The sequence below is a fragment of the Budorcas taxicolor genome, chromosome 3 (assembly GCF_023091745.1).
Source record: "Budorcas taxicolor isolate Tak-1 chromosome 3, Takin1.1, whole genome shotgun sequence".
Lineage (NCBI taxonomy): Eukaryota > Metazoa > Chordata > Mammalia > Artiodactyla > Bovidae > Budorcas > Budorcas taxicolor.
This window is the reverse complement of record NC_068912.1, coordinates 15,591,820-15,615,197: the sequence shown is the minus strand read 5'-3', so window position 1 is coordinate 15,615,197 and position 23,378 is coordinate 15,591,820. Positions and strand designations below refer to the sequence as shown.

The window sequence follows — 23,378 nt, the reverse complement described above, 5'->3', positions numbered from 1 at the left end:
GGGGATGTGAGCGAGGAGACTGTGGTGGGAAATGCCTGTGGAGGAAAGCCGGCAGCCATGGAAGCAAGGCAATACTGCTGAGTCATGTGTAGGGAGTGGAGCCATCACCATAGCCTCTCTCTCCTCACAGGCCAGCATGTGGAGATGGGAGGGCGGTTCAAAAGGGAGTGGATATATGCATACCTATGGCTGATTCATGTTGAGGTCTGACAGAAAACAACAAAATTCTGTAAAGCAATTATCCTTCAATAAAAAAGTAAATTAAAAAAGAATTTTTTCAGGAAACCAGTATAAGCTTTCAGCAATTTTTCTATGCTGTTTTACTCTTGTATTTGTCAAATTTTCTTCTGCCTAATTTGGGTTTAACTTGCTGTACTGACTTTAGCTTCCTACAGGTGAGAGTTTGGGCTACTGCCTTAGACCTTTATTATTTTATAATGTAACTCTATAAAGCTAAGAACACAGACTTAGCTATACCCCATAAATTTTTATGTATTATCATTTTTATTCAATTTAAAAGATATTTCTGGATTTCCCTGTTGGTACAGTAGATAAGAATCTGCCTCTGAATGCAGGAGACACAGGTTTGATCCTTGGTCTGGAAAGATTCCACATGGCAAGGGGCAACTAAGCCTATGAACCGAACTACTGAAACTTACCCACCTACAGCCTGTGCTCTACAAGAGAAGTCACCACAAGGAGAAGCCCATGCAGCACAATGAAGAGTGGTCCCTGCTCACTAAAACTAGAGAAACCTCTGTGCAGCAGCAAAGACCAATCATAGTCAAACAAACAAAACATTTAAACAAATTTTAAAAAATTCTGTGATTTCCTCTTTGACTTAAGCGGTATTTAGAAGTGTGTTGTTGGGCTTCCCTGGTGGCTCACTGGTAAATAATCCACCTGACAATGCAAGAGACATGGGTTTGATCCCCAGTCCAGGGGATCCCCAGTCCCACAGGATGCAGAGTATGTGTCACAAACACCGAGCTTATGAACCACAACTACCGAAGCCTGTGCTCCTAGAACCCATTCTCCACAACAAGAGAAGCGATGAAAAACCTGTGCACTGCAACGAGAGAGTAGCTCCAGCTGACGCAACTATAGGAAAAGCTCACGAAGCAACAAAGACACAGCACAGTCATAAATAAATAAATAATTTTTTTAAAAAAGAGGTGTGTTGCTAAATTTTCACTTTTTTGGGGGAATGTTAAGATACTTTGTGTTACTGAATTCTAATTCAATTTCACTGTGTTCTTAAAATATATTCTATATGATTTCAATCTTTTAAAGTTTATTAAGAAGTTTTACGGCCCAGAATATGATTATATCTTGGTATAATTTCACATGAACGTCAAAAGAATATGAGAAAAGGGTGTTGTCTATTTACTTATTTAAAATTCCTGGAATGCTTCAATTCTTTGGTAAAGCCATGTTTCCAACTAGCATGATTTTTCTGTGTGAGGAACATTTCTAGTACTGTAAACCTGCTGACAACAAATCCTTTGTTTTTCTGATTATGTTTATTTTGCCTTCATCTGTGAAGGGCATTTTTCTGGTTTAAGAATTTTAAACTGATACTTTCTTTTCCTCTGTTAGCATTTTAAAGACATCATTTCACTGTCTTCCTGTTTAGGATTTGTGGAACTTCATGGACCTATGGATTTATAAAATTCATTAAACTATTAATTAACTACAGAAGATCATTTTTCAGATGTTTTTTATTCCTAACTCCCTCCTTGTAAGACTCAGATCCTATGGATGTTGGCCTTCCTGATGATGTACCACAAGTTAATAAAACCGCATTCATTTTATATCAGTCTTCTTACCCCACATTTACACTTCATTTTTATTATTTAAAAATATTTTTTGGCTGTGCTGGGTCTTTGTCATGGCATGTGGGCTTTCTCTAACTGTAATGTGTGGGCTTAGTTGCCACAAGGCATGTGAAATCTTAGTTCCCCGACCAGGGATCCAACCTGTGTCCCCTGCATTGGGAGGGTGTGTTCTTAACTACTGGACAACCAGGGAAGTCCCTACACTTCATTTTAGATAGATTTTAATAGTATTGCTGCAAGTTCAAAGAATTTTTCTTCTGGAGTGTCTAATCTACTGTTGTCCCATTCAGTGAAATTTTCATTTCAGATATTTATCATCTAAAGACGTTAACCTTGGATTTTAAAAATAGTTTCCATTTTCACTATTCACTATATTCATGTTTTCCTTTAAATCCTCAAAGATAGCTATTTTAATGTACTTGTCTGTTAATTCCATCACATACTATTTCTGTGCCAGTTCCCACTATTATTCCATATTCCATTTAGTCATATTTTCTTGCTTCTTGGCATGTCTATTAATTTTTGATGCCAAATGCTGTAATGATACATTCTTAAGTATTTCGATTTTGCTGCCTTCCTTTTTAAAGTGTTAAGTTGGACAAACTGAATATACATAGTTCTGGTTGATTCATCTGCCTTTCAACTGCAAGATACAGGCTGGCATTCCTGTGTTGCTAGAGTAAATATGAATGCCAGGTAAACCAAGATCAAGGATACCCTAATCAAAAAAGAAACTCAGCTTTACAATGAAGAGAAATAAACTTTCCTTTGGCTCTGCAAGGCAACTGGAGGCACTACCAATATACAACAAAATTTTATTCATCTTTTTCTTTGTCTCAGAGGCAATATACATCTGCATGAGACACAGAAGGTGAGTGTGAGCTTGTCTTCAGGAACTCTTTTTTCTGCTTCACCCAAAGCTAAAACTGAAATAAGGATCCAGCTTCTGTGATAGATTTGTTTCTGTCTGCTGTTACACTGGAGTCACCATTAGGGTGTTACACATTCATGAAGGGAAATCTGATGGAAACCTCTGTCTGCTAGAGTCCTAGGCTTTGTACTTTGTCTCTTATTAATTGAATGAGTTCCAATAAGCAGGCTCAATATCATCAGGACTCAGGTGTCAAAGACCTCTATTTGTTTTCGTTGAACCAAGTTTTCTGGACATTTCTGGTTTTCTATTTCCTTATGTCAAAGTTCAGCAAGGTATTCAGAAATGTTTCCCACATTGTACTTAGTTTCAGGCATCAAGAAGATTGTTTACTTTGCACATCTAATCTACCACACTGGTGGAAATAGAGAGCTCTAATTTATTTCAGTATAACCTGAATTCTAATAGTCTCCTTTCCTCACCTAAAGCCCCCAAACTGCTCTAACTTTACACCTGTTTTTCAAAAAATCTTTTCCCCAATCACTTTACACTTTTTGTCTACACCTTTCTTAACTTCCGAATGACATCTGACATTAAGAGGCTTCTATGACATGTACTCTTTACTTTTTATATTAAAAAAAACTATTTAAAATTTTATGGCATTCACTGACATCTTTTAATCCCCTTTCTTCTCAAATCTAACGTATCTTAAATCTCCAACTCTGTCATCTTTTCAAATTATACTTTCTCTCTGGGCAACCTCATTCACTGCCAGATTCAAGTTTATATACACACTGCTAGATCTGTTTCTTTACCACAGGCATCATTAACTATAAACCACACCTTCCAAATGGCTAACATTTCTATCTCAATAACCCAAAGACAGTTTAATATATCTAAATCTAAAGCCATTATCTGCTATCTCTACACATTTCTCATGCAACAGTCCATTCTCCATACTGTAATGTTATGCATTTTTCTAAAATGCACATGTGGCACACTACATTATTATTCATAAATATCTGCTTGCTCCTCCCTTGGTAGGATTATAGTTCCCATACTTCTTTGACATAAGACTGAATCATGTGACTTGCTTTGGCACTAAAATGTGAGAAGTAATGTATATTACCTCTGGACAGAACTTTTAAGAGCTAGTTAGTGCATTACTATGGTCCTTCACTCTCTTTCATAAGACAAGTAACACTCCAGATAGATAGAAGCTGCTCCATCAGACTCGATACTAAAGAGAAGATAACATGGAGCAGAACCATCATGGTCATATAGCATGAAACAAAAAATGTCTTTCTTGTTTTAAGTCACTGAAATTTTGGGATTTTTTTTTTTTTTAGCATTGCAAAAGTTAGCTTATTTTGGTTGATACAATACATCAAATACTTTTCATCTTCCTTGTTCAAAATCCTTTGATAGCTCCCAACTGCATCTATAATAAAATCTCAATTCTGTCAAAAAAGAAAATACACCTAATCTAATAAAATCCATTATTACTTTCACAACTTCATGTCCTTGTCCCACTCGTCTACTCAAATTATAGTAGCATGTAGGTCACATTTTCAGTACGTCACTGGTTAGTAGTTGAGTAGCTCTGTCTGTCATAACATTTTGTATACTGGCCTGTTCTAAAATTTAACACTTTTTAATTGGTGAATATGTCTGAATCTTTGAGGGCAGGAACCTTATTTTATTCATGCTTGTATCCCCACTGCTCTGTACATATAGTAACCCTAAACAAGTATTATTTACTAAAATAAAACATTTTGGTAATTTTCTTCATAGGTGTGTCTCTTATTGAAATCTGATTCATTTTTCTTTGGGAGTTGGCAAACCTCTTCTTTAAAAAGATAGTAAATATTTTAAGACTTTTGAGGACACATACAGTCTCTCGCACATATTATACTTTTTTCTTTCCCTTTAAGAAAACAAAGAAAAAAATCCTTTCAAAATGTAAAATCAATTCTTAGCTTGAAGACTGAACAATAAAGATTCTTTGGACAACACTTGTCCCTAGGCTGTGGTTTGCTGAACCCTGATCTAGGCTGATACCATCAAAAGTAGTCACTCATTGTGAAAGAGTTTAAAAGTCTCCCCAAAGTAGTATAAACCACAAAGTACTATGAGACAAAGCTATCATTGCTATTTCAGCTCCACTGTATCTTTGGCACTATGGTACTAATAAAAACTTCAAATATGGTGAAGATAATAATCAAATACAAATTAAATACCATATTGATATAATTTGACCGTGAGGCCTTATGCTGATGAAGAAATGAAATTTTCTGATGTTGGCGCTACTGGTAAAGAATCTGCCTGCCAGTGCAAGAGACAGAGGAGATGCAGGTTCAATCCCTGGGCTGGGAAGATCCCTGGAGAAGGAAATGGCAACCGACTCTAGTATTCCTCCCTGGAGAGTCCCATGGACAGAAAAGCCTGGCGGGCAACAGTCCACAGGGTCGTAAAGAGTTGGACACGACCATGCACCACAACCATACATCATTAAATGATCTGCTAAGCAAAACCACATAGACAGAAAGCTAAGAAACAATATGTCACTTCCTTGCTAAAACTTTCAAAGGCTTCTAAGTGTTATCAATAAGACTCTACATGACTCGTCCTCACATACCTTTCCAGCTTCATATTGAGTTGTTGTCTTTACTCCAACCACAATGGCTCCTTAATTTTTTAAACTTACTGCTCTCCCCTTTACATATATAACTCCCATTGCTGGGAATGAAACTATCACTCCCTATTTTGCCTGATAATACTGATAAATCAAAAATGATTTGCTACTAAGAGAGATGCAAATGTAGAGAATGGACTCGTGGACAGAGCTGGTGACAGAAAGTGGGACAGACTGAGAGAGAAGCATTGCTGTATACATACTATCACGCGTAAAGGAGTGGGAAGCTGCTGTGTGGCACAGGGAGCTCAGCATGGTGCTCGAGATGGCCTAAAGTGGGGGGGATGGGGGATGGGTAGGAGGGAAGCTCAACAGAGAGGGGATATATGTATACTTACAGTTGATTCATGTCACTGTACAGCAGAAACTAACACAACATAGTAAGGCAATTATCATCCGACTTAAAAATTAATTAAAAAAAACACTCCACGATTTCCTACTCTCTAATCCTCTAAGAAGGTAGAAGACATATATCATTCTCTATTTTTTTTTTCTAAACACACATACCATCAGTAAGAAGAAAACTGAGAGCACAATCTGTATACTGTATGAAGAGGTTAGTGTAGTGTTAGTTGCTTAGTCATGTCCGACTCTCTGAGATCCCACAGACTACAGCCTGCCAGGCTCCTCTGTCTGTGGAATTCTCCAGTCAAGAATACTGGAGTGGGCTGCCATGCCCTTCTCCAGGGTATCTTCCTAACCCAGGGACTGAACTCGGGTCTCCCACATTACAGGCAGATTCTTCACCATCTGAGCCACTAACCCATGAAGAGGTTATATATATTAAAATACATAAATGACAACTTTTAACAGTTGATTTGAAATAAACATTAATAGAGGCTCTTCTTACAACCTCAAATTGCTTCACAAATCTCAAAGATGTGTAAAAGCTACTGGAAACTATCACTTTACTAAACAACTTTATATATATCTAAGTCTTTATTAGATAGCTCCAATATACTGTCCCCATTGCATTACATACTCCATTATCTCACTTCAGCTTTCAAAATCTCTATTTTTGTGCCTGCCTATCTTTGTAACCATTCACTTTGAATCATCCCTTCTAAACTACATCAAAATCACTATACTTTTACAAACTTTCAGTTAAATACTAAGGATGCAATATACAACATAAGTAAAATTAGCACTGCTGTATGTTATATATTAAAGTTGTTAAAAGAGTAAATCCTAAGAGTTATCATCACAAGGAAAAAATGTGTCTCTTATTTTGTATCTGTATGAGATGATAGATGTTCACTAAACTTACTGCGGTGACTCTTTCATGATATACGTAAGTAAAATCATTAGGTTGTACACCTTATACAGTGCATATTATATTTCAGTAAAACTGAAAGAAAAAAATAAAATCACTATACCTCATGGAGTAGGCTTAATTGCTCATAAAAGGGGTAAAAGGGACTACTGTTTTTATTGTTTCAACGTGTGGGTGCTAAGTCGCTCAGCTGTATCTGACTCTTTGTGGTCCCATGGACTAGCCAGACAGGCTCCCTCTCATGGGATTCTTCAGGCAAGAATAATGTACTGGGTAACCATTCCCTTCTCAAAGGGATCTTCCCAACCAAGGGATCGAACATGGGTCTCCTGCATTGCAGGCAGATTCTTTACCATCTGAGCCATTAGAGAAGCCCTATTTTTTCATTATACATTATTATTCTCATATTGCAGGACCATTTACTTGTTTTATTCTATAGTATTATCCTACAAGCCGTTTTAAATTGTAGTCTATAGTGTAAATCTATTGAAAGGGAGTTCCCTGGTGGTCTAGCGGTTATGATTTGGCTTAGAAGTTCAATCCCTGGTCAGGAAACTGAGATCTCTCAAGCTACATAGCAAGGTGAGGCCAAAAAAAGAAAAAAAAAAAAAAAAAAAAAAAAAAAAATATATATATATATATATATTTTGCAAGTTTGTTCACAAGTAACGGATGGGAAATTATCTTAAGAGTCTATTAAAACAACAGCCCTTACCTGTTGAAGAAGTACTCTCAGATGAAGACCTCTTTCGTGTAGGGCTACAGTTTGTGCTCTCTGATGGTCGCTGGGAAGACTTATCTGAGGCTGGCTGGGAACCTGGAGAGACAGGAAAAGACAGAAATCATAGGAAAATCCAAGTCCAGAAATAATGTGAAAACATTCTGTTAGAAGTGTAATATTTTAGCTGTTGCCACTGCAATTCTCTGTAATAATATGACTTTCAAGCTGGCAGTAAGAGTACATTACTCGAAGGAGAAATCACATTGGATGTTGCGCAGAGAATTTCACAGGTCTCATATACATAATTTACATTAACAGAGGAAAAACTAGTTATAGTGGAAGGATGAAAAATATATGATTTAGTTTTTATGTATTACCACTATCAAACATATTATTAAGGTATCTATCGATAAAAATCACTAGCAATAATCTGATCAACTCTGTTCCTGATTATTGATTTAAATTCATCATATAAACTGACAAAACTACAATGCAATTAATTAGGAACAACTGATGCGAGAAAAGCAGGTCCAACCTGAGCATTTTACTTAAGAGAATCAGAGATGAAAATTAAAAGCTGAACCTCAAACCCACACGTGCCATATAATCCACAGAAATCATTCAGAAGGAATTTGTGATTATCTATGCAACAGGCTACCCCTCCTTTATCACTTACACTTAAGGTTCCTTGGTTATACACATACAAGTTCATGAAGATAAGAAACTCCATTTCCTTAAAAAAAAAAGTCTCATACTCTTCTCAAAAACCTCAAATAAATGCAGCATAATTTACAAAACTCTTACTTAAGAGAAAGTATGTCATTCAGGAAAGATTATTTTCCTGAATAAAATATACCTGGTTCTGATACTGGACTTCTTATACCCTAAAAAAGCCACCTGTTGAGAATACATAATGACCAACTGTCAAAAAACTAGTAGCAGTCTGAAATGTTTTAACTTGAACTTTAAATGTTCAACTTTTAACTTGAAAAAAAAGAGTCTTACACATAACTGGAGGCTCAAAATGTACAATAAATTAAATATCTTAAGATGAGATTTTTTTTTTAAAGATCTGTTTCTAAATCAGAGTTAACTTTACTGAAATGACTAACTGACTGACAAACAGGACAACTTGGGAATAGAAGAACTCAATGGACCTAAGTTTCTAATATTTCTGTTTCTGGAAGAAAAACAGTAAACCATGAACTTTGTTTTAATCACTCAGTGTCTTAAATCACATCACTATAAATATTCTTTCAAGCAGGCTTTTTTAGCATCGCTCTGGTGAGATATGTGCTGCCATTCAAGAATAACAAGTTACATTTGGGGAAAATTGATGTTATGATAGAATATCCCACTTTGGAAACACAGTGATGACTACTGTAAGCTATAATTAAGGAGCAAGACTGTTTATTGTTGAATCTAAAAAACAGATACAAAGGGATTTTTAAAAACCAACAATACAATAAATCCCCCTAGAGTGTGGTTCAGGTAAGATTTCCATTAAAGAGCTAAACTATCACAATAAAATATCTAAGAAGTAAAAGCCCAGGCATCAGCAAAGATATAAGTTTAAGCAATAATACTGAAAAATTCCTATACTGGACAGGACAGATAAATATTTCCTACTCAGACACACAGCCAAGACAGAAGACAACAGTGGCCAAGAAGCTTGAGACATCACTGAACTCTCTTTATCATTATTCTCCTGATGAATGGGCAATCTTAGATTAAGCACTAGGGAAAGAAGGGATTGGAGAGCACTTTTTATAAAGTCTTCTCTCTCAGTTATAAACTTAAATTTATTGAGTATAGTTTATATGTTTGGCACTATGCTAGACATTGTGGAGGTGGGTGAGGGAGAGATAGTAAAAACAGTGCAATAGTTTCTGCCCTCTAGGAGCTTACTTAGGGTCTTGTATGTTATCATGTATTACACTTCAGGTGGCGTTTGAGCCATCCATTCTTGAGCTCCGTCTTCAGTTTCTAGGCTATTTGGCAACGTTTCCCAAATTTCTTGGTCATCTTCAAGAAAGTCTTGATGAAGGCTTCAACTATACCTTTGATCATCAGGATATCCTGAGAATCACCCTGCCTGGCCTCACCCACCTCAGGGTAAAAGAGGGTACAGGCACTTTCTTCAAAGCTCCTTCTTTTGGTGGCATCTGGAGCTGCAGAGGAGGCAGTGGGAGGTGGAATGGGGGTCAGATCCCCGGAGACCGTTATTGGCAGCTTTGTACAGCAATTCCTGAGAAACTGAAACAATTGAGAGAGAGATGGCTTAGCTCACTTAGCTTCGGAGCCATTTTTCATTTCCTGAAAGTAATGGAGGCCAGCAGCCTATTCTTAAGATGTAATAGGAAACGAATAAAACTTCATTCAGGAAGATCCTCATTTTTCATTTTAAAAAGTCTGAATTCCCTGTTCATACAGAATAGAGCTGTTCTTCACAATTTTTCATATTTAAGGGGGAATAAAGTTGTATCCCTGAAGATACAGATCTCTAGGGCTTGATAATCAGCTGATCTAGACCTTTACCTCACTTAAAAACATTGCTTACAGGAGGAGTAAGAGGAGGAGGGTATGGATACCTGAGGGGAAAAACCGTAACTAATCATGTAAAGCAATCAAGTTTAAGACTAGAAAATGATGATAAAACTTATATGAAAGAGCTAAATAACCTGTTAAAGATTTTCAGAAGCATGTTAAAACTGGCCTAATAACAGAAATCATAAAACATGGTCTCTAATACTACCAGAAACACATTGTTTTATAAGTGCCATTATGCAATTGGGTAGATAGGGGAGAACAAGACAATGCCCAGAGAATGAGTATGCTCATTTCAAGAGACCAACATATTTATGTTTCAGAATGCAATGCAGAGTGTTGCAGTGTTAAGTACATGAACTATGGAGCACAGTATCCTGAGTTGGCCTCCTGGCACCGCTATGAATTGAAAAATAAGATCTAGGCAAGTAAACATACTGGAATGTGCATTTAATAAAGCATTCTTAACTGACATGGTTGTTGTGAGTTCCAAAATGAGATAATGTAAAAAATTCAGAAGGCTTTGACAGATGTTATATTAATTGGCTCCTTCAGTTTATCATAGAACTTTTAGACTCTAAATACTTAATAATGTCATTGATATGTATAGACAACCACTCAATATTAAAATTAAAGAGGGACAGAGCCTTGCATCCAATTAGGAACCAGAACTATTCCAGAACATCAAGCATCTGTCTTAAACATAAAGAAGTACTTGTAAAATAAGTACCTCTAATTGAGAAGTACTATTAAGATAGGTAACTCCAGGGCTGGTAGGTAATCATAAGGTTGGAAAAAGCTCCTCTGAAGTATATCTCCTAATTCACTGACTCTTCATCATAGCTTCTCCAGGTTTGGGATTATATCAATAAAATACAAAGTGATCAAAAGATGAGTCAGAACCAGAAAGTGTTTGGTTCTCTGTTCAGCTCTGTACCAGTGGAGAAAGTAGTTTTCTGCTTCTATTGTTTGGCTCTTTGGTTCTTCTAAATCATGGCTGATTCCTTAAAGGAGTTACTGCTCTGTTATCACCTCCACCCTGTGATGAATATTTGTTCATGTGTCATCAGTGGTCATCTCACGATGAGACGAGATTGGGCACATTCAGCATCAGCGGTCATTTTAGATCTGCCTGGAGGATTAAGTGAAGACTTTCCACTCCTCACAAGACAGGAGGTACGTTTGTATTCCAATTCATGAAAATCTGATACTTGCTCAAAGAATATACACGGAGAACACATATACTTCCAAATATTGGAGAATTCTCATGGAAATGAGTTCTCATTTCTTATTACTTCAGACGCAAGCAGAGAATATTAATGGGAATTATTCAATTCACTATTTGGTAGAAACCATACTGAGTGTCTCATCACTCAGATAACAGCTTCAGAAATATACTTAGGAATTCTATACATATAAATGAAGGAAAGAAAAATTAAAGATAAATAACAAAAGCAGTACGTAAATAAAACTGGAATTTAACAAAAATGTAAGGTGAAAACTACAAGTAAATTATTTTCCTTCAGTTGAGACATTCATGTAAAAAAGAAGGTGGACTACTACTAAGGAGGGAAACTGAAGAGAGACAATATTATTAATTGGGAAAATAATAAGGAAATTAAGAATTTTTTTAAAAAACCTGGAAATGTGAGGGAGCCTTGCAAGTGGTTTTGACTGTGGAATCTCTGGGTTTTTATTTGACCACTATTGGATGAACTTTTAAAGACAAAGACAGGTTTGGGGGAAACATCTGTGCCAAATTAGACAAAAAAAGAGAAGAGATGGTACTTTTATAGCAAAGTCATAAGATGAAAGCATGGATAAGAATGTCAAAACTTAAGAAAGCAAAAAAGAACATACCTACATTTAAAAGGGATTAAGAATCTGGAAATCTTTATATTATACACAAAAACACGTGGAAACCAAAAAGCTGTTCTCAAGTTCACTGGTCACAAGAGATCTTGACTGATGTCTACAGAGGAGAAACAGAAACAAATCTAAGATAAAAAAGACATAACTACATTTACAGATGCCTGGGTGTGAGGATAGAGTCATACAGGCAAAGATACCTGCATAAATAGAAAAAATTCCTACTGATAAGAGTGTGCAGGAGAGGTGGAAGGCATCACAAAACACTGGAATAAAGATTCAATGAAATTACTTCACTGAAGCCTTGAGTGTCCTAGGCTAAAAAACAAGGAACTTCTAAATGGAAGCTAGCAAAAGAACACAGTGAATGAAACTGGCAGCTGGTTGGATAAAAGAGGCATTTCTTTAGTCTAAATCTACGATTAAAACTTTAACAACAACATACTATGAGTTTTGGTTATACTCTGTTGAGAGTTCAACACTAAAATCCCAAGTAACTAGGGAATGGTTTGAATGAGCAAACTGTTTCAGGTTTCTAATGCTATACTTATCTTTGGGTAAACTATGGAAAAATAGATTAACGACGCTAGATTTGGACACTGTGCAGTAATCAGTTCATAGATACTATAAATTTATTTTAAAATGACACATTTAAAAGTAATTTTTAAAATTTAAATTGCTCCTTCCCACCAAATATAAAGCATGTCCCCAAATTCTAATTTTAAGAAATTCCTTTTCTTCTATTACTTATAAGTCAAGACTATTGGTAATGTTCGTTAAACAGTGACTGAATCAAAACTGGTTATAACTAAAATGGACGCCATAGGAGAAGAACATGACATAAAATGTCAACTATGTGGAAATCTCTGATCAAATCTTCTTGTTTCCAGATTCAAGTTCTGAATCCTTCGCTATGGTTCACAGACCATAAGAATCCCGGAAGCTTCTTCTGAATGAGCTGAATGCTGAGATAAGAACTGGTTCGACAATAAAAACAGCTGTTTCCAATTGTGGGAAATTTATTTACTGAAAGCAATACATTTCATCTGACTCACCAATTAAACACAGTACAAGAATGATTCAGAGTCTGTGCTGGCGATTTTTATGCTAAAAAGTCCATGTTTTTCTCCTTCCAATTAGGTTCTCAGTGTCCAAATCAGATAATTCACTGAAATGGAATTCCTCTGGAAATTCCCAGAACTGTACTAATCACCACAATAAATTTTCTGATTTCATCGCCACATGTTCACACTCACTTATGAGTGTATCTTATATATTACCTTGGAGAAACTGTCAGAAATCAGAAAATTCTGATCAACGTCACATTCAGTTAAAAAGAAAATAAGACTCAATATACTGTGCTTCAACCATTATGCTTCTACTACAGTAAATAAGCTTTTTCCAAACCAAAAGAAGATTTGAAAAGACCCTGATGTTGGGAAGGATTGAAGGCAGGAGGAGAAGGGGACGACAGAGGATGAGATGGCTGGATGGCATCACTGACTCAATGGACGTGAGTTTGGGTGAACTCTGGGAGTTGGTGATGGACAGGGAGGCCTGGCGTGCTGCGGTTCATGGGGTCGCAGAGTCGGACACGACTGAGCGACTGAACTGAACTGAACAGGCTGCAGGTTCTAGCATGTGCAGTTAGCTATGAATTGAAAATACTGAAAAGCAGTGATTGTGTCTGACACGCCAGTCAGAAACTCTTCCTCACCAGTCCTATTTCATGTCTACTTAACACAGATACTTAACTACAGAATTAGTTATCAAGAACTGGGTGAAATCAGAAACCTGGCCACATTTAAGAGTACAATTTTACTACAAGTTTATTTGCATCAAGCTCATTTTAGACTTTTAATATATAACAGTGTATGAACAGTATAAAATTTAAAAATAAGACATCATTTATAAAATAACATTTTCTTTTCAAAGCTTTCTGAGATTTGTTTAGTTCAAAACTGCTGAAGTGATTAAATCTGTTTGATTCCCTACAATGAAAACAAGGAGAGAAAGGTTAAATGCCTTATTCCAGACTGTATCTGTCATTTCTGCCTGTGCCCTGATCTGATTTATTCAACATAAATGATCAAATATGCCTGTTTTATTTTAATTAACCCTTATGATAAATCTACTCAACACAAATGGTAAAGAATATTTTTTATTTTTTCCTTCATCAGTTAGAGATTGGTTTCATATGACAATCAGTACTTAAAAAACTAAACTGATTGTTTTGGAATAAATTTAAGCTTACAGAAAAGTTATAAAGTCAGTTATCATAAGTCTTTTACATTCAACTTTCCTTAATGTTTTACTTAATTATGGCATATTTGTCAGAACTATGAAATTGACATTGGCATAATTTTTCCACTCATGTTCTTTTCATGTTCCAGATTTTAATCTGGATATCACTGTATTTAGTTACCAAGTCTCCTTAATTTTCTGATCTGTGACGGCTGCCTCAATCTTTCCTTGTTTTTCCAGGTCTTTGATACTCTTGAGAAGTACTGGCCAAGTATTTTGTACAAGGTCCTCCACTCCTGCCCCTGCTCGTTTTTTTCATGTTTTTGTATGTTTACACTGGGATTGCTACAATGTTTAAAGCTGTAAGAATTTTAACTGCCCACATTTCCCTATTATTTCCCATTCATTCCTTAACCTCCAGAAATCTAACAATTGCCACTATGGAAACTGCTCTTAGATTACAGAAGATAATCTGCGAAAGCAAACTGTCTTTCAGTCCTTATCTGAATGATCAGCATCTGACACTGCTGAGCACAGAACTCCCTTAGGAAGCCCAGTGTGTTCACCCTAAACATTATCATTCCTGCTCTTAATTCCTTTAAACAACCACTGATCTAAAACTTTACCTTCAGGTTTGATTTCTCTTTTGAGCTACAGATTGATATATCCCACTGAACAGCATGAAAGTCAAATCCATTTTCCATCTCCAGTTTCCTTCTGCATACCACCGTTTATTTAATTAGGCTTCCCTGGTGGCTCAGATGGTAAAGAATCTGCCTGTAACGCAGGAAACCTAGGGGATACCTGGAAGATCCTGGAGAAGGGAATGGCTACCCACTCCAGTATTCTTGCCTGGAGAATTCCATGGACAGAAGAGCCTGGACAGCTACAGTCCATGGGGTAGCAGAGTCGGACATAACTGAACAACTAATATTTTCTTTTAATCACATCACCATTCAACCAACTGCCTGAGAGAGGTATCTTAGAGACATTCTAAAATCTTTCCGCTTTCTTTTCTTTATGACTTTTGGTCCAGTGGCTGGACATTCACCTGTCAATGCAGGGGACATGGATTTGACCCCTGGCTGGGGAGTATTCCACATGCTGAGGGCAACTAAGTTCATGCAGCACAACTACAGAGCCTGTGCTCTAGAGCCCATGCTCCGCAACGAGAAGCCACCACAATGAGATGCCAGCATACCACAACCTGAGAGTAGCTCTTGCTCGCCACTAGAGAAAGCCCACGTGCAGTAACAAAGATCCAGTCAAGTCAATAATAAACAAACAAAATTATAAAAATAAAACCTATTTCCTCTGAATATTGTTTTCGCTATCACTACCTTAGTTCAGGGCCCCATTATGTTTCACTGAGACAATATCCAAACTGGTCTACCTGATCTTTCTCTAATCCATCTATCAAAGTGCTATCCATATGATATCAGCAAATCATTCTACTTTTAGTTCAGTTCAGTTCAGTTCACTCGCTCAGTCGTGTCCGACTCATTGCGACCCCATGAATCACATCACACCATATCTCATCCTCGGTCGTCCCCTTCTCCTCCTGCCCCCAATCCCTCCCAGCATCAGAGTCTTTTCCAGTGAGTCAACTCTTCACATGAGGTGGCCAAAGTACTGGAGTTTCAGCTTTAGCATCATTCTTCCAAAGAAATCCCAGGGCTGATCTCCTTCAGAATGAACTGGTTGGATTTCCTTGCAGTCCAAGGGACTCTCAAGAGTCTTCTCCAACACCACAGTTCAAAAGCATGAATTCTTCAGCACTCAGCCTTCTTCACAGTCCAACTCTTGCATCCATGGATGACTACTGGAAAAACCATAGCCTTGACTAGACGGACCTTAGTTGGCAAAGTAATGTCTCTGCTTTTGAATATGCTATCTAAGTTGGTCATAACTTTTCTTCCAAGGAGTAAGCGTCTTTTAATTTCATGGCTGCAATCACCATCTGCAGTGATTTTGGAGTCCCCCAAAATAAAGTCTGACACACTGTTTCCCCATCTATTTCCCGTGAAGTGATGGGACCAGATGCCATGATCTTCATTTTCTGAATGTTGAGCTTTAAGCCAACTTTTTCACTCTCCTCTTTCACTTTCATCAAGAGGCTTTTGAGTTCTTCTTCACTTTCTGCCATAAGGGTGGTGTCATCTGCATATCTGAGGTTATTGATATTTCTCCCGACAGTCTTGATTCCAGCTTGTGCTTCTTCCAGCCCAGCGTTTCTCATGATGTACTCTGCATATAAGTTAAATAAGCAGGGTGACAGTATACAGCCTTGACGTACTCCATTTCCTATTTGGAACCAGTCTGTTGTTCCATGTCCAGTTCTAACTGTTGCTTCCTGACCTGCATACAGATTTCTCAAGAGGCAGGTCAGGTGGTCTGGTATTCCCATCTCTTTCAGAATTTTCCACAGTTTATTGTGATCCACACAGTCAAAGGCTTTGGCATAGTCAATAAAGCAGAAATAGATGTTTTTCTGGAACTCTCTTGCTTTTTCGATGATCCAGCAGATGTTGGCAATTTGATCTCTGGTTCCTCTGCCTTTTCTAAAACCAGCTTGAACATCAGGGAGTTCACTGTTCATGTATTGTTGAAGCCTGGCTTGGAGAATTTTGAGCATTACTTTACTAGCGTGTGAGATGAGTGCAATTGTGCAGTAGTTTGAGCATTCTTTGGCATTGCCTTTCTTTGGGATTGGAATGAAAACTGACCTTTTCCAGTCCCGTGGCCACTGCTGAGTTTTCCAAACTTGCTGGCATATTGATTGCAGCACTTTCACAGCATCATCTTTCAGGATTTGAAATAGCTCAACTGGAATGCCATCACCTCCACTAGCTTTGTTCATAGTGATGCTTTCTAAGGCCCACTTGACTTCATATTCCAGGATGTCTGGTTCTAGATGAGTGATCACACCACCGTGATTATCTGGGTCGTGAAGATCTTTTTTGTACAGTTCTTCTGTGTATTCTTGCCACCTCTTCTTAATATCTTCTACTTCTGTTAGGTCCATATTATTTCTGTCCTTTATTGAGCCCATCTTTGCATGAAATGTTCCCTTGGTATCTCTAATTTTCTTGAAGAGATCTCTAGTCTTTCCCATTCTGTTCTTTTCCTCTATTTCTTTGCACTGATCACTGAGGAAGGCTTTCTTATCTCTTCTTGCTATTCTTTGGAACTCTGCATTCAGATGCTTATATCTTTCCTTTTCTCCTTTGCTTTTCCCTTCTCTTCTTTTCACAGCTATTTGTAAGGCCTCCTCATACAGCCATTTTGCTTTTTTGCATTTCTTTTCCATGGGGATGGTCGTGATCCCTGTCTCCTGTACAATGTCACGAACCCCCATCCATAGTTCATCAGGCACTCTATCAGATCTAGTCCCTTAAATCTATTTCTCACCTCCACTGTATTATCATAAGGGATTTGATTTAGGTCATACCTGAATGGTCTAGCAGTTTTCCCTACTTTCTTCAATTTAAGTCTGAATTTGGAAATAAGGAGTTCATGATTAGAGCCATAGTCAGCTCCTGGTCTTGTTTCTGTTGACTGTATAGAGCTTCTCCACCTTTGGCTGCAAAGAATATAATCAATCTGATTTCTGTGTTGACCATCTGGTGATGTCCATGTGTAGAGTCTTCTCTTGTGTTGTTGGAAGAGGGTGTTTGCGATGACCAGTGCATTTTCTTGGCAAAACTCTATTAGTCTTTGCCCTGCTTCATTCAGCATTCCTAGTCCAAATTTGCCTGTTACTTCAGGTGTTTCTTGACTTCCTACTTTTGCATTCCAGTCCCCTATAATGAAAAGGACATCTTTTTTGGGTGTTAGTTCTAAAAGGTCTTGTAGGTCTTCATAAAACCGTTCAACTTCAGCTTCTTCAGCATTACTGGTTGGGGTATAGACTTTAAAACCCATAATTTCCCACTGCCTGTAAGGTAAACTCCAAACTCTTTAGTATGCTACATAAACAAGAGGCTCTATGATCTGTTCCCCATCTATCTTTCCAAACACATCTCCTGGTCCCATATCAGACTATTCACAGCTACCTAAGTACAGTATCATGTCTCCAAAATCCTCCAAAACTTACTTCTCTATGAAAAATAGTCTTTACCCTTTATTCTTTGCACAATAAACTCAAAATATCTTCCTGGCTCCTTTTAAGTGAGTTCTTCTCTGCTCCCTAAAATATGCTGTGAGTACCTCAATTTTAGGAGTTATCAATTACTATCTGTATACATGTTCATATACTCCAATGAACTATAAATTCTCTGAAGGCAGAAATTATATCTTATTCCTTTTGTTTGCATTCCTTGTATCTGGCAAACAATAGACACAAAATAACTGCTGAACAGACAGCTATAATAATAGTTAAGATTAAAAAACCAAGTTCTTAAGCTTTGCCTAATTAAAACAAAACTGACTTTCAGTGATCAAATTAGAAGATATGCCATGATTTAGCACTTTTTCCTTAACTAAAAATCTTTTTCTCAGCTGGTTTTCTGTGAATAGGTAAGCCAATTTTCACGTCTGTTAAGACTTTCATGTCTGTTAAAGCTATAAGAATTTTAAGTGCCCACACTTCCCTATTATTTCCTATTCATTCTTTAACCTCCTGGAAAAAAAAAACCCTGTTAGTAAATCAAGACACATTTCTACCCACTTAACTAAAGAGTAACTGTGAAGAAGAGAGATTCCAAGGTACAGATCAATTAACAAAAGAATTTAAATTAGACTTGTGATAGAATAAAGAATACACAAGATCTCTGCCTCTGATTCCTGGCACATAACTTCAAAAAAATCTTGGAATTTCCTGATATTAGTGTCTTTTTGCTATGTCTATGAGGCAACTTAAGGTGAACCCTAAGATTCCCTCAGGATGGAGGCTGGTCATTAGAGACCAACCTCAAGATTAGACAGTTGAAACTTTGGGTGAGCCCAACCTACAGAGGATGGAGGTAGATTAGAGACTGAATACAAACATGTGGCCATTGATTTAATCAAGCATGCCTATATACTGAAACCCCACTCAAAATTCTGAACCCAGAGGCCTTGTGAAGCTTCTTGGTTGGCGAACATAGTGATCTACTGGGAGGATGACACACCCATATTCCAGAAAGAGGGCATGGGAACTCTGTGTCCCTTTCTCCACAACAGCTATTGCCCTATTCATCTCTTCAATTCCTGATCTGTATCCTTTATAATAAAACTGCAATTGTAATTACAGTGGTTTCAGTGAGTTCTGTGAGCCATTCCACCAAATTATCAAAACTGATGGCTTAGGACTTTCCTGGTGGTCCAGTGGTTAAGAATCTGTCCGCCAGTGCAGGGGACAAAGGTTCGATTCCAGATCCAGGCAGATCCCAAATGCCATGTAGCAGCTAAGCCCCTGTGCCACAACCACTGAAGCCTAAGCACTCTAAAGCCTGGGAGATGCAGCAAGAGAAACCACTGCAATAAGAAGCCTGCGTACTGCAGCTAGAGAGTAGCCCCCAATCACTGCAGCTAGAGAAAGCCCACGTGCAGTAATGAAGACCCGATGTAGCCAAAAACAGAATAACCCATTTCAGGCTTTCTTTTTTTTTTTTAATGAAGGGTTGTGGTAAGACCTAAACTTGTGGCAGGTTGGACAGAAGTGTGGGTGGACTGGTGACACTGAAACTTGCAGCTAGCATCTTAAGCGGGGGAAGCCTTCAAAAGAAATCTTTGCTCTTAACTTGTAGGGTCTTCTCTAACTCAGGTGATTAGTATCAGAACTGATCTAAATTAGAGGAAACCCAGTTGGTGACAGAGAATTGATCAGAACAGGAACTTCAGTTGAGTTGCTCAGTCATGTCCGACTCTTTGCGACCCCATGCACTGCAGCACGCCAGGCTTCCCTGTCCATCACCAACTCCCGGAGCTTGCTCAAACTTATGTCCATCGAGTCAGTGGTGCTATTCAACCATCTCATCCTCTGTTGTCTCCTTCTCCTGCCTCCAATGTTTCCCAGCATCAGGGTCTTTTCCAAGCAGTCAGTTCTTTGTATCAGGTGGCCAAAGTATTGGAGCTTCAACATCAGTCCTTCCAATGAATATTCAGGACTGATTTCCTTTAGGGTTGACTGATTTGATTTCCCTGCAGTCCAAGGGACTCTCAAGAGTTCCCCACCACCACAGTTTAAAAGCATCAATTCTTTGGAGCTCAGCCTTTTTTTTACAGTCCAACTCTCACAGCCATACATGACTACTGAAAAGACCATAGCTTTGACTAGATGGACCTTTGTTGGCAAAGTAATGTCTCTGCTTTTTAATATGCTATCTAGGTTGGTCATAGCATTTCTTCCAGTTAGCAAGTGTTTTCTAATTTCATGGCTGCAGTTGTCATCTGCAGTGATTTTGGAGCCCAAAAAATATAATAAAGTTTCTCACTGTTTCCCCATCTACTTGCCATGAAGTGATGGGACCAGATAACATGATCTTAGTTTTCTGAATGTTGAGTTTTAGGACAGCTTTTTCACTCTTCACAGAGGTCACTATGTTTTTATTTATTTTTTTAAAGGAAGGAAATAAGACAGCTTCTTATTCATTAAGCAGGTATTTCTGCATATGTTAGATTTCCCTGCTATCTCAGTCCCTAAGGTCCCTGAAGCCAGATGTGGATCCATCCTTTCCACTCTAACCCCAATAAATGGCCTCTTGGGCAACTTTATTGTCCATGAAGGTGACATACTTGATATAGTCAACAAACTAACCTGTCATTTCACTTTACCTTCACCTCAATTTCCCCACTTGTTATAAGCTTCTCACAACTCTTAAATTAGGGGCCACAGCTTTAATATTCCTTGGAGCCAGATGAACCACTTAAATAGTTAAACTGGGTTAGGTATAACACACATCAGGAAACTGTGAAGACTGAGGCAAATGGAAGACTGCATGTCCTGACTAAAGACCTGGGGAGTGGGGAAGGGGTGCCATTATTGAGACCGAACCTTGATGTCATCCAGGAAATAGGAATTAAATGCTGTCATTTAATGTCTTTTCAAAGGAAAGTAAGTAGAACTCTGAATAGTTATGTGAGATCTCCAGATTTTAAAATTTCAGCATTAAAACAACAACAACAACACTATAGAAATCACCACAATGGGTAATATACAAACCAAAGGTTGACGGTTTTTAACCACTACTTTAAATAATGAAATTGTTCAAAGCTACCCAAGGCTCTCTTTTTTCCTCACTCTGTATTCTTTGTAGGGAAATCTTTCTCTCATGATGACATGCAGATAAACAGATAAGAGGATTCAGATATATAGTCTGTCTCACAGTGCTTCTACAGTGTGAAACAGCTCCAGAATGACAAAGAAGTTGTGTGAATACATACATGATTTTTCAAAGTACACTAATGTTTTGAAACACAAGATTAGCAGCTAAACAAAGACTACATAAACACAAACTAAATGCAGTAAACCATTGAGCAATGTAGTTTTGTCCAGAATGCCTATGCATCCTTTCAGGAACAACTGGTCACAGATATCCCTACAAACGCTTATGTGTTTCCCCCAATCTTAATGCAAAAGAAACAAATAAGGACAATAAACCAGAACCAACTATATCTGGCATCAATTTATATTTATGATATACACTGGGCTTCCCTGGTGGCTCAGACCGTAAAGAATCTGTCTGCAATGTGGGAGACTTGGGTTCAACCCCTGGGTAGGGAAGATTCCCTGGAAGAGGGCATGGCAACCCACTCCAGTATTCTTGCCTGGAGAATTCCATGGACAGAGGAGCCTGGTGGGCTACAATCCATGGGGTCACAAATAGGTGGACATGACTGAGTGACTAACATGTTAACTACATTGAGCAGCTTTAACCCTTCTTTATATCTGCTTCTATAAGGCTACTTTCATCTTTCTTAAAAGTCCTATGTTTACTGTAGTATTTTATTACTTACTGAATAATTTAACACATATTTTTACCTGTTGCTGGTATTTTCCAGAATTATTGCTTTTCTTGGTGCTCTGTTTACAAAGTTTAATAGGTTTTGAGAGTCTGTTCCTAACTGTATTGTTTCCAGACACCCTTTTATCTTTAGTGAATAATATCACCAAAGTTTTTCAAAACCTCAGAGTGAAATGCCCGTATCTCTAGCCCAAACATCTCTCTTGAGCTCCACAAGTAGATACCCAAATGCCCATTCAACATCACCATTTGAATTTTATAAAGGCATTTCAAGGTTTATAAATATTAAAAAGCAAACCTGTGCTCTCCCAAAATCCCTCCTCTTCCAGTCTATTCTATATCAGGACAATGCACGAACCTCTCAAATATTCATGAAGGAGTCTGCCAACACCTTTGTCTAAGTATCATTTTATGTAGGCTACTGCAATTGTCCACTGATTGGTTTTCCTGTAACTATTTTTACATTTACAATTCAATGTTCACACAGAGCTAGAATGATCTTTGAAAATGCAAATCTAAAATCAAAACTTGTTTTTTTTTGCTTTGGTTTTTATAAAATCAATATCTTTAACATACACTCTGGCTTTTTTCTTTCACAACTCTCTCACTATTCTGTTTTGTATTCCCTATCCCACCACAATGAACCTTCTGACCTCTCCCCTACTTTTCCTAATGTCTAAGCTCCTTAACATTTTAAGATCTTCAAACGTGCTCCTCACTCAATCCTCAGCTTGAAAAGCTTGGTGGTTTCATATCCCTAACAGTAAATTTTCATCCCTGGGCTATAACTAATTACTCCATCTAAAATAGGTACCCCCCCTCCCCTTATTTACTCTAATGCTGTTACATTAATTGACAGTACTTTTTAAATTATGCCATTATTTGTTTGCTTACCACTCTACAGTTTGTCCTCTCTCACCAAGCTGAAAGTTAATGAGGCAAGGTATCAAGTCTTTACTCTCTACTATATAAAAGTGACTGGAAGAATGGTAGATGTTTTGCAATTCAATAAATAAATGAATGAATGAATAGATGAATAAGGGGAAATTCTGTTCACCTAGATAACTGCTGTTCATCCTTCATTCAAGTAACAGTCTAGGGTCACTTTCTCAGGGAAGGCTTCCTGAGTTAGGCCCCCATTTCATACTTACAAAGAACCCTGGACTTTCTTAAAAAAAAATTATATATATATATGTATATATATACATATATATGTATGTATGTCTTTGTGTATATTTATAAACTGCTTGTCAAAATTTTTATGACATTGAATTTGTAGCTTTTATTGTTTATTACCTATCTCCTCCAATATTAAGTTCAATGAGAACAATGAACCTGTGTGCCCTATTCTCTATTACATTACAAGGGTCCACA

General features: G+C 37.5%; 1 protein-coding gene across 1 annotated transcript in view; it reads right to left on the bottom strand.

Annotated features, from left to right (window-relative positions):
* Window positions 1–23,378, bottom strand: part of ASH1L (ASH1 like histone lysine methyltransferase) — a 193,892-nt gene that overhangs the window by 117,156 nt on the left and 53,358 nt on the right. The window contains exon 4 of the mRNA XM_052636803.1: window positions 7,393–7,494. Coding sequence (XP_052492763.1) covers window positions 7,393–7,494 — 102 coding nt within the window. The remainder of the gene's footprint in view (window positions 1–7,392; window positions 7,495–23,378) is intronic.